Genomic DNA, 13481 nt, shown 5'->3' with positions numbered 1-13481 from the left:
TTTTTTTATTCAGCTTATTGCATATTTAGATGAAATATTCACAATATATGTGTGTGTGTTTATATATATATATATATATGTATATAATACAAATAATATACTAATTATTTTTTTAATAAATACAAACATATTTTAGAAACTAAACTATTGATTAAGGAAAATATCTTATAAATAAAATATAGAGGGAGTTAGTTATTTTAGCTTATAAGTAACTAATAATAATTTTTCTATTAATTTTATTCCGTATAACTGGGATGGAAAATCTAACTTCAAGTAGCTGGGCTTGTCTCGGCATTCTTGTGTTATACTTGGATTATAAGTTTCAAAAATTGGTGATCATAAGAATTTTGCAGATAAATTTAAATGGCATCAAATATGTTATTGTAATTATCAGATTTCTGCAAGTAATATACATGAACTTAAATTTTGTTTTTTACAGTCAACATTTAAAAACAAAAATTTAATAGGAAGGGGTATTGAGTTATATAATAATCAAAATAGAGGAATGTTTTTTGTTTTTAAAACTTGAGTACAACCTTAAAAATCATACTTGAATGTTAAAAACTGAGAACAATTGTCTGGTTGGAATAGGGTTTATCAAAAAGTATGTTTTCATATAGATTTTTTGGGGTTAATTTTTCACTTTAGATAAAAAAAAAGTTAATAAAATATTTTTTTGGTTTTATTCCAGGTAATGGTCAGTTGACTGAGTTATCTTTAGCTCAACATGATGCCTTACAAAAAGACAAGAGTACCTTTGATGCCACTGCCATGGATGAAGACAGTGAGGCAAAAAGTGAAGGAGGAAAAACCATTAACACATTTGCTTCCTGTTGGTCTGAGTGTTCAAACCCATCCTTCCAGAGGTAGCAATGACCTGTTTAAAATTTGAAATGAAAAGTTTAGCTTTTAATTAGACTGCTAATAGTCCATGGGCCAAATATGGTTGCCTGCCCCGCTCCATAACAATATGAAAGGGATGTATTTTTGTTCCTTGGAGTCTAATGATCAATATAAGTGATTTTACCAACTATATAATTGTCCTGTTTATTCACAGGTGGGGTTTTTCTGCTCTTAATCTGATTTTTTCCAAGCGTATTTTTTTTTTTTTTTTTTAAAATATGTACATATAATACATTAATTGAAAGGAAATTCATTCCATCTGTATCTTCTATAATGCTTTCAATGAAATATTTTATAAAAACAGGCATATAAGGTCATGAGCTAACATGACCCCTTGTTTTTGGAGTGCCAGAGATGGAATTATGAGTGGAAAGACCCCACCTATCAATAAACAGGCTAAATAGATAATTCATCTCAGTTTATTTGTTTGTAACATTGTTTATATTGATTGTTAGACTCCAAGGAACAAAAAATATACCCATTTCATACTGTTATGGGGTGGGGTGTGCACAATGACCATATTTGGCCCATGGACTATAATGTATTGGTTTAAATGCCAAAAGCTGATAAAACCTTAAAAACTAATGGGCCTACAATTTGTGATAAGTCACATTAACTGCAAATGTGTTTTTCCACATTTGTCTTAATATGTCCATTTTATGATTCAAAATTAGGGTGTGTAATTACAGCATTTCAGATTTATCTTTTATTTCCCACAAGTCACTGCTCAAGAGGCCTTTTGTTAAATTCTAGAACTAGTTAGTTGGGCTGGAAGATTAGAAAGCAAAGAATCTCTGAAATGCTATTTATACAGGCAGTATAATACTTTAAAAGCTATGGTTTAAAAAGCCAAAAATATTTTATTGCATATTTAAATAGCATTTCAGAGAATCTTTTGTCTCTTGGTATTCAGCTCGACATTTAACCTTTGGTGTTTAAATCATAACATTTAAGTAATGTACTGTGTATATAAATAACTGTGAAAGTCAAGGATGCTGTTTAGGCTAGTTGTTTGGAGTTTGACTTAATCCAGCTCTCAATAGATTTATTTAATTCCAGGTTTAGTCACGAGTGAAATACACAAGTCACTAACTTGAGGAATTTAGAGTTAGACTAAAGAATTGACTCTAAAACTGAGATTCAAAACACAAAAACACTTTAATGCAGTGTGTTATGATACTTGGTTACATCAAAATTTCTGAAGGTACCTTGAATAGTTTCTTTTTTGAAACTATTAAATTCATCAATCTTCAATTAAACTTTCTCTAACATCCATTAAATTACTTAATACCATCAGTAAGTTATCATTTAATACATTGATTGAAATATTCTCATACTTACCTTTTGTTCATTTTTTGATATCAAACATCGTACATCCAAAACCTAACAGCTATTTAACTCTGAGAGATAGCAATAGTTACTTGCGTGGAGGTTGAGTGAGAAATGTTTGGACATTTTCAACGTTGTACTGGGCTCGAGATCAGGCAGCATATTCATTCAGCAGCAGATTGTTTGGCTTCTTGACATGAGCCAAGAGACTGACTTTTACCCCCAAAACATGGGTTTTTATACAGATTTATTTAGAAATGATATTACTTCCTCTCCCGAATAGCTGTCTCAACCTTCATTTGCCCTCTAGGCATTGGTAAACTTTTTAAAAGTGCATCAATCTTTTATACTCCTATATTTTTTGCATCATTGCAGCAACATATGCTGATCATGTGACCACCCTCCACTAATCCCATTGCACCCTCTGTACTAGTGCAGGTAGTTCCCTCTACCCTTGCGGCACAATCCTCACTTTTTCGATTGGCATTCTCATGTATAGACGTGTTTATTACGTTCTCCATATGACTGGACAATTTTTGATTTTGCTTGATCGTCAATTCATATCAGTTTCAAGTTCAAGTTTCTACTTGTTTAGTTTTGAGATGTTTCTGTTTCCCGAATTCTACTTTGTTGATATGAATTCAGGTATCTTATGGCGATTGATAATTTTACCCCCATAAGGAGACAGCAATTATAACACTAGGCCTCAGTCTCAGGTTTCATGATGTCTGCTAAGGATTGGTGAATTTTGTTGAGTCGTCGGAATTTTTAGAACTAAAACCAAAACTAATTCATAGTTGGCTCTGATTGAAGATGGTAAAGCAACTGCCTATTTGCATGTATTTCTCTTCGCCCTCTTCAAATCAAAGTCCCACAAGAGTCTCTGATTTCCTTCTAATTCCTCTTAAAGTTGTATAAATTTTTCTCATAGTTTTCTGTTTGCTGCTGTGGGGTTGGTTTATAGATAATGTAAACAGTTGGTTCTCCATATCGCCTGAAATCCATTTTAGTCTATACTGGACAGATACATTTCCTTTATCAAGCATCTTTGTCTAACTTCTCGTATGCATTCATTAGATGTGCCAAATTTTATTCATATTGCATGTATGTATATCTTACATGGAATTTTATAGAATTATATTTCTCCTTTCGTGTTCCTTTCTTGAAGCATTTGAAAATAGTCTAAAATGCTTCATAACATTTCAGAGAATCTTTTGGCTCATCATCCAGCCCAACTGACATGTTTTGGTATTAAATGAAAGGCTTCTTGGGCAGTGGCTTTTGGAGAGGACCAAAGATAAATCTGAAATGCTATTTTTACATGCCTCTAATTTTGAATCCAAAATGGACAAACTAAGAGGAGTGTGGAAAACAAAATGTCTGCATTTAACATGTTTTTTGTCACAAATATTAGACTTAATAGCATATTATCAATTTTTCTTATTTTTGTTACTTTTGTAATGGCAATTTTATAAACCAGATAATGGTTCAATTTAAATTTTAATATTTCTATTATCTTGCATTCAAGTGACTGTTGAAATTATTATAGGAATAAAATCAGCTTCTAGTTTACAAAATTGTTCACTGTCATTTTTCTAAGGTTTTTGTCACAGTACTACTAAGTCATCAAGTTTTATTATTTAGCTTTTATGTTTTGTGTTATGCTGTTTCAGCATTTTGAAATAATTAATTTTTAACTTTTGAGTGTTTTTTTTATGTATTTCACTTTCGCTTTTAATTTTTCTAAATTTTACTAAATTATTGCTTTTATAACATAGAAGAGTTTACGTCTTTTATTTAGTTCTGCAGAATTAAAAATAGACTTTTCAGTTTTAAAACTTAAAGTATGAAAAACCATTGTTGCACTATTATTTTCTATGCAATAAAAAGAAAACCCTGAAATTAATTTTTTCATTCTTCATTTAATTTTTTCCTTGACTATAAAATTTTATATTTAGTTTTATTAGTAAATATAAGCTTAATTAGTGCTTTGTTAATTTCCTTTTTCTTCTCTACATGGACAGTTTTAAGTGGCTAGTTTTACATTGTGAATTACTTTGACCTATGTTTAGGTATCAGTAGAGAACATCATAACCATTGTTTGCTGACTGGTTCCTAAAGTTGGTGGAAATTCATAATGAAACTGATCATTGGATTATTTTGAGAGACCTAGAGACCTAAACAGTTATAGTTACTTCAATGCTGTAATGTTAATTTTATAGTAGTGAATGCATTGAATTTAGCTTGAGATTAAGTTGGTAATATTTTAATAAAGATTACTGAAGAACTGGCAGGCAAGCTCTGCACATCATAAGGAGATGTTAGCTGTTTTGGCAGCTATTACAGAAGTTATCAAGATAAAAGAGGGAAAAGAAACTGAAACTGAATATTTTGCAGCATTGGTAAGATGACTTAGTCTACTTATGTGCTTAGTAATTTGGTTATTAAATAAAAACCTTCACTAAAAGAGAACAAAATGTAAACATTCAAATTTGCAGAGAATAGAAAAAAATCAGTTCTTGTCCATTAAAGAAATGTCCTCTATCATTTTTCAAAATCATGTCCATATAAAAATGTTTCATATAATATCATCTGGGTGCAGTAAATACTTGAAGAAAAGTTAATGTCATTGATAGAAAACATACTTAGAATTATGTAGTTTATGTCTTAGAATATTTTTACTTGTATATAGAAATAATAAAGGGTTTGTAAGGAGACTTATTCTTATTTACAACAGAATGTATTACTTGCTTATAAAACTACAAGACTTCTTAGAGACATTGTACTTCGGTAAAAATTTGTTTCACAAAAATAAAAAAGAAGGTTCTGCTCCTGGCTTGAGCAACTCAAGAGATTAAAATATGGATTATTAGCTAAGATTTCATGCTATTCTAATTGCTATAACAAACAAAAAGTAGTTTAATAAAATTGTTAATGTAAGACACTAAAACCTTATGTCATGCACAGTAAAGGATATCTGTGGCGATATAGTTAAATTGTGTCTAACTAATAATCCCACCACACTAATTGTAAGTCATGCAGTGTATGTGCAGCTCATGTTACTATATTGAATAGCATAAAATTAGCCTTTACAAAGTAAAAATATCTTAATCTTCTTAGTATTAGTACCAGTATTTTGTAAAATACAGTGACTTTTATGTGTATGTAATATTACTATTTACAAATATATTCTTAAATTTCAGTGCTTTTTTCTTAAAACATAGAACAGTAAATAAAATAAAATATATATATATATATATATATATATAAAAGGGAATGATCTCTACTACTTATAGACGTAAAATAAGACCCAAAACTCGAACGCTTTCGAATAGTTGACTATTCTTCTTCAGGAGAACAAAGGGTGACCTTTAGCCTGCGCAATACAATATATAGTAGGATGTGTGACGTCATGTAAACCGGAAGTCCCAGTTGAGTTGAATCTGGTGACCAGGCAATCCCAACTCAAGCAACTTAAGCCGTTAGTCTCCCAGTAGGGAGAATTCGTTTGTAGAGAAAAAACAAAAAATTATCATTAATTTTCAGTATGTATGAAACTTTTGACTGATAGAGAAAAATAAAATACATAGGAAGATGAGAGCTAGAGAAAATAATAATGTAAGTCGATACCTGAAATAATAAAATAATAATAATGTAGAGAAATAGAAACAATATAAATGTGAATAATAATAATAATAATAATAATAATAATAATAAAGTTTTATAGAATTAAGTACAAGTTATTCGGAATTTTTTTAGAGATGCTCGAAGGACAACAATACAAGGATCGAGATTGATGCCATTTGGCGTTACAGTATTTAACAGTGGTATCCAATAAGCTTCTTTAATTTCCCTGTTTATGTTTGATGTAAAACTTGTCTCTATACCTGCCAATATCATGTCGTCAAGAGAGTGGTCAGGTATGTTAAAATGCTCTGCAACCCGGAAGTTCCTTGTTTGTTTTGATTGAAAATTTGTGGTTATTAAACCACTCCCATATGGTTGTTTTAGTTTGGCCTACATACTGGAAGTTGCAGTATCGGCACTGGATTAAGTAAATAGCATTTTTTGTAGTGCAGGTTATGGGTTTATTGATTTTGAACTGTCTTTGGTTGTCTTTATCAGAGAAATTGTTAGTCTGCTGCATGAACTTGCATGTTTGATAACGTTTGCCATTGCAGGGATAACTTCCACCAGGTGTCGCATTAAAGTTAAATTTGGCGTACACTAATTGGGATTTCCAACTCTTATTTTTATTAAAAGAAGCAACAGGAACTTCTGTAAAAAGAATCTTTAGTCTATCATTAAGTTGAAGGAGATAAAAGTGCTTTTTCAGTATCCGGAACATGAGAAGAATTTGTTTTAGGTGACTGTTTCAAGGCAAATACACGTGGAATATTGTTAGCTTTGTCAACTTGTTGAATCACAGTGTTTTGTTTATACCCTCTTTCGGTTATAGTTAGTTTCAAAGAATCAATGTGATGGTCATAGTTCTTACTGTCAGAGCAGATTTTCTTTAATCTAAGTGCTTGACTGAATGTGAATGTAATACTTCGTTTGGTGTGTGAAGGGTGACAGCTTTGAAAATTTAAGTATTGTGGTCTATCATTCGGTTTACGGTACAGATCAGTATGTAGGAAACCATCTTTTAATGTCAGGTTTACATCTAAAAAACTTATTTGAGTAGTGGAGTAATCTAGAGTAAATTTAATAGAAGTGTGGAAAGAGTTTGCATGTCTATAGAAAGATAGTAAGGAGTCTTTGTCTCCTATCCAAATGAAAAAAATGTTATCTATGTATCATTTCTAAATGTTTGATTTCTCTTTATAACTTTCCAACAGTCTCATCTCTAAGTTTCCCATGAAAACATTGGCATAATTTGGTGCCATCTTGGTCCCCCATAGCTGTGCCCTTTGAGTATAGAATTCATTATTAAATTCAAATCTGATAAATGTAAGAACTAGTTTAGCTAAGACTACAATAGTCTGAGTGGTGGGTTTGTCAAGTTTCAAAATGGAAGATTCAAGAGCTTTCAGGCCTTCATCGTGGGGAATGTTTGTGTAAAGAGAAGAAATGTCCATGGTGCAGAGAATAGTGTTTGGAGGTAATTTTCTGTTGTTGTTATTGTCAGAAATCATGTTCAAAAAATGGGTTGTGTCTTTAATATATGACGTCAAACATGGAGGGATATCTTTGATGTGATGATCAACAAAAGCAGATGAGTTCTCGGTGGGCATACCACAATTGGAAATAATAGGAACGACCGGGATTTTTAGGTTTGTGTACCTTTGGTAACATGTAAAAGCGACCAAGAACTGGGTGCTTAAGTGAAAGGAATTGTAAAGTTTCATGACTTATGTGTTGGTTTTTCTGTAAACTACATAGCTTGTTTTCAATTATTTTAACAAATTTCGGGGTGGAATGCGAATCTACAGTTCCTAGCTGCTAGGGTGGTGGACCATGCCGAATCCTTTCCAATTAAACATAGCACAATACAGTGAGAAGTGGGGTAATGAGACACTTGTGCCCTCCTCCTGTTCAGTTGAGTAGAGGTGAGTATACCATATGAAACCATACTGAATAATTAAAGTGCACTTTCCTGCAGCTAGGGCCTACTCAGTAGAGTTATGGTGAGTATGCAAGGTAAGGTCTGAATGCATCCCAATCACACTACACATATTGGCTTGCTGTGCAAGTTCTTGGACAGTCATGTTTTCATTCTGTGAATAAGAACTTAACAGTTTCATGTGTATCATAAAAAGTAAAAAAAAAAAAAATTAATTTTACAGGTTATTTTTCAATAAATTAACATTATGTATAAATGAATTGCTGTTATTACAAACTGTTAAAAATCTTTTTCACTGGGATATAATTATCCATTTCAACAATACAGATGGAATATTGTTGTTAGGGAGGGTAAACCAAAGATGGGAAAATCAAATTACCTTCTCTTATCAAGAATAGTCAACTGTATACTGCCTTCTGCTGAATTAATGTGTCTAAATAATGAGCATATGTATTACTGTTATTACTTCTTTTTATTATAAGTTCTGTTGGATCAAAATGCAGATTATTAAGTGAAATTAAGTTGTCTAGGTAACAAAAAGTATACAAATATAAATTAGGGTTTAAAATATGCTTTAAGAAGAAATATTCACAGAGAAAGATACAGAAATTAGTACCCATTGGAATACCCAATGTTTGTTTATAAACTTCTTCATTAAAGGTGATATAACTATTATAAATACAAAAACTAAGTATATTTTTACATTGATACTCAGTGAATTTATGTTGTGAAATAATTATTTCTGCATATATAAAAATTATCAAGTAAACAATTAAAGACCCTAATTAAATCTTTCAGATCTATTTTAGTATATAAAATAGTGAAATCATAGGTAATCGCAGAGTTGGCTGTTTGTAATAAGTTTAAATTATTTAAACAATTCATAACTGGAATATTCTTTTTTTTATGATTCAGAAATAATGATTAGAATCGTTTGAAGATGGTAACTGTATTTTTTTCAAATAACATATCCAAAATATTATTAAGTACTATAGAAACAGATTTAATAAATCTATTTAAAGAGTTTGTAATAAACCTGAACTCGATAGGTTTGTCGATCCTAGTTTGACCTTGGTCATAGCAGATAATGCATGCGGTAATAGCTCCCAAATGTGTTGGGAATATCCCATCTATCGGACAAAATCCAGGCATCGATGTTAAACAAGCCAGGTAACATGGAAAATCAATTAATTAATTAAGGATATGGAGTTCAGTGTTTACACCCACAATATCTCATCTCCTACTACCCTTCACTGTCTACAGCCAGTTGTGGGAAGGCAGATACCCTTAAAAGTTATTAAAGTCATAAAGTAGAAATAAAACCACCCTAAAATTTCTACTATATGAAACTCCCAACCTCCACCCTTACAAAAGAAATTTAAAATTAAATCAAAACTAAATGATCTTAAAGCCCAGTTACTTGAAGTTAGTCTTTCTGTCCTGGTATACTGAATAAAATTATAATTTTAAATTTTTAAATGTCTAGTGACATAAAAGATATTTTTCTTAATCAAAAGTTTGTTTCAAAATATTTTCATATTTATCATAAAACAGTGTGAAAAACTTGTACTCAACATTACCCATAAAAGATAGGAAAATTTAATTCTTCTTTTGTCAAAAATAGTTAGCTTTTGTTTTGTCTTCTACTAAATTAATGTCTTAAGTCTAAATAGTTAGCATGAAGATCATTACTATTACTTTTTTGTTGTTAAAAGTTCTTTCAGATATATTATGTTTGGTGTAAAATTTGAGTTATTTATGGAGATTAAGTCATCTATCTAATGAAAAGTATGTGTATAAGCTAGGATTTGAAACCTGCTTCAAAAATAGGTTTTCATAAAAGAATAAATACAAGTTGGCCATATTTCAAGAGAAATTTGCCCCCATTGGAATACCTACTGTTTGTTTATATATACTTCAAATTTGATGACGAGTACCTGATGATGACAAAACCTTGTCGAAACGTTGTACATTTGCTGTTATGTTAAACTTATATTAAAGTTTTTCTTCATTACCCATTCAAGCCGTCTCCAGCCATTATTATATATACTTGTTCATTGAAAGTAATATAACTGTTATAAACACAGGAATGAAGTATATTTTTACATTGAATTTTAGTAAATTTAACTTTTGGAATGTTTATTTCCATGCTTACAAAATTATTGAAGAAGTCATTGAATACCCTGATTAAATCTTTCAACTCTATTTTAGTATTCAGTGTAGTAACATCATATGTAGAAATAGTTGGCTGTTCCTGAAGCATTTAGATTATTAAAACATTCTAAAACTGGAACATTGTTATTAATAATCCAAAGATAATTATTCAGATTATTTGAAAATAATATTTCAATTTTTTTTAAAACACAACAACCAGAATATTAAGCACAAATTGAGACAGATTTAGTACCTGTATTCAAAGGCTGTATTTTACCAAATTAACAGGCCTGTCAAGAGCAGAATCTAGATTTTTACAAATATTTTCAAAATTAATCTATTTTTTTCTACATTTACCTTTACCCCTACAATTATTTTGTTTATTGTTACAAACACGTTTCTAATACAAGTTTCTTTACTTAAAGCTTCGATATTTTATTTTTGAAAATCGTGATTTAATCCATAAGGATAAGAGTTTTTTTCTTGAAATATTCTTCTCTTTCTGTTAACAGGTTTTCATTATATATTTTTTCTGATGTAGTAATTTTTACATTATTAAATGAATATTTGTTAAAATTATCTATTTGAATCAAATGAGGAAAACCCTTGTTACTTTGAGATCTATGTAGGTTAATCCTTAAATGTTAATGATTAGTTTGTTCTACATATTTAAGATCACATATACCACAAGTTAATAAATAAATTACATTATCCATTTTACATAATGGTATATTCTGTTGTACATGTTGAAAATCCATGGTGGCCAGACAAGTTAAGCATCTAGAACTATTGCAGATAAACTTTTCATGAATTGGAGTAGTGTATTTAAATAACTGGCAAATAGCTTGCTCGGCTATTAGTTAGTATACAAAAGTGGTAGAAAATTTGCAAAAGGAAAATTCTATAAATAGAAAAGGGCAATAAATTAAGATGTTAACATCATTTTCCACCAAATAATGAAATAAGTAGCTTCAATACTATTAGTTACATTAATTATTAATAGGTGATTAAAATAAGTGCTATAAAACAATAAAGAACTTAATATATATGTAGTAAGTTTTATATACTTGCTAATAGTCATGGTTATCCCTACAAGAGTATATATAAACTAAATATTAGCAAAAATTGTTATCACATTTAATTTAAAAAATAATCATGTTAAACACTTAATCTCGGATATTATAAACTTGACTTAAGTTTAATAATTTAAATGATATAATTAATGAATTGCCAAAAAGAAAATCATTGTATATAGTAGTTAATTTTAAGCATAAGATTGTTAATGATTTATGAATTTCTAAAATTTTCCATGATTCCGCAACACAAAAACACAAAATATCTTTTCCTTAAAGTATCTAAAATCTGTTACTAGTTTTAAATATGAAATTCCAATATATTTTACAAAGATTTGTAAAAATAATTTAAATATAGATAATGTGCATAATTTACCATGTGATTATTACTTAAATTTCTTGGCAAACTGTTTTCATAATCATGTTATTACTGGTAATTTGGATATACTAAAAATCATGGAAAAATGGATATATTAAATTTCATAAAGAAAAACATGAATGTTTATATTCTCAAACTTAATTATTTCATACATTGTCCTCTAAATTGGTTTCTACAATGGAGATATTATGTGATTAATAAAATTAAAGATAATATAGCTTTTATTGATTTAAAAAAATATCCAATAGACATAACATTTGTTTAGTTTAAATCTAAAATTGGTAAAATACAAGAAAAATATCAATAAAGCCAACTGTAATTTTGGTTTTGTCTGCAAAGGTTTTTATGCACAACTTGTAACTAATGAAATAAATACTACACAAACATTTCAATTACAAAATAAGTGTCAGATGTAATGTTTGTCAATTAAAGACTTTTACTTGTACTTTTTGATAATATAAATATTTATTGTGTTGTTATTGGGCTTTGGATTCTTTTATAGTGCATGGTTGCATACTTCGGTGGAATAAATAAGGTTTTTTTGTAGCAATGGCATCCCTCAATCGAATTTTTTTTACTGAACTCATTGTACTTAAATTAGAAAGTCATACTATCCAAATCAGTTTCACCATCTGAAATGACTGCAGCCATAAGTGCTGTTCTTTGACTAGCAGATAAATTTAAGTGATCTGGCATTGTTTAAATCTTGGACTTCTGAATGGATTGCTTGGAAGCCCCAAAATAACAGTTCCTTTTCTTATAGATATATTATTCTTAGGCCTAGCACCAGGGTAAGATGGACATTTAAAATTGTTGTCTTTAGACTATGTATCTGGACTGTCTGTGGAACTTACTGGCTCAGTATTGGGATTTTCTAGATTTATATTGACAGTTGCTACAAGACGTATTATATTCTTAGTTCTGGACTGCCTTTTTTTCTCATCATCTAAGAATTCTCTTTCATCAGTTTATTTTATTTTTTTCAAAGACACCTTCTGTTTTTATAAAGCTTTCAGAAATTTGACATCTTTTTTCTGTTCTTGATTGCAGAACTGGCCAGTTTCTATCTTCTGAGCATCTTGGTGTGCATTGAAAAAGTAGTTTTGTAGTTCTCTAACAAACAATTGTTTCTTCTCTGCATTTGATTTACACCTTTTCTACAGTATCTTATAATGATCGTAAAGATTCAAAATCTTAGCTTTGACTTTGTCTATTTCTTGAGTAGCTGTTCCTGCTTTGTTTCATTGGTTTTAATTTCAAGTACAACTTTCTGCAACTGCATCGTTAAAATTGACATATTTTTCATGCTGCATTGGTCCATCTTTTAAATAGAAAAACAGTTGTAAAAAAATCTCCCTTTATAGGGAGATTATATATTATATATGTATCCTGATCTTTCCTCAAAACAACAAGTTTTATTGAATATTATAGTAGTGAATTCAAATTATACATTCAAAATTTAAATATTGTATTAAATGAACTTTGGCATCTTCATTTTTGTTGAAAATGAACAAGTTTCTCGAATTATCGCGGAACCCCGCGAATGTCCAAGTGTTTGCTAGAAGCCCTCTTTTTTAGTATATCAGCCTGGCGAGAAAAACCAGTGGGATTGAAGATATAGATAATTGAGTCAAGCAAATGGTATGCACTGTGAGTTGTAGCGTGTGTTGTAAAAGTTGTTGTCGAAGGTTCGAGAGAAGTGGCGTGACATTAGTCACATGACCTTGCTCACGCAACACTGCTCCCTCCTTAGTATTGTATTCATCCCGAACAATAGCCACTTACAATAAACCAATAACAATTAACAATAACTTAATTAAATGTACAGAATTACAATCACAAAATTGCAATTCAACAAAGTCTCTTAATTTTATGGGACGTATCTTCTTCCGTACTGGACTCCGTCTCGTTGGCCTCTGCTTCATATGGGGTTCATCTGCCCCATCAGGAAATGTTCTATCGTCGATAACAGGCACATCAGTGGTAGTAACTTCATCAAGAGCTTCACTGTTTTCCTTCTCAAAACCGAGCAGAGTTTCTTCTTCGATGGTGGCTTCTTCAGGTGGCACGTCTTCAG

The 13481-nt window shown here is 30.2% G+C and overlaps 1 protein-coding gene across 2 annotated transcripts in view; it reads left to right on the top strand.

The window, feature by feature from the left end:
• The window catches only part of LOC106464195 (RRP12-like protein), a 150038-nt gene that overhangs the window by 10377 nt on the left and 126180 nt on the right, over window positions 1–13481 (top strand). For both annotated transcript variants that reach the window (XM_013924320.2, XM_022391898.1), the window contains exons 2-3: window positions 692–866; window positions 4508–4634. In XM_013924320.2, coding sequence (XP_013779774.1) covers window positions 692–866; window positions 4508–4634 — 302 coding nt within the window. The remainder of the gene's footprint in view (window positions 1–691; window positions 867–4507; window positions 4635–13481) is intronic.

Source organism: Limulus polyphemus, unplaced genomic scaffold, assembly GCF_000517525.1.
Source record: "Limulus polyphemus unplaced genomic scaffold, Limulus_polyphemus-2.1.2 Scaffold1585, whole genome shotgun sequence".
Lineage (NCBI taxonomy): Eukaryota > Metazoa > Arthropoda > Merostomata > Xiphosura > Limulidae > Limulus > Limulus polyphemus.
Note: the sequence above shows the minus strand (reverse complement) of the source record. Positions and strands in the feature narration are given on the sequence as shown.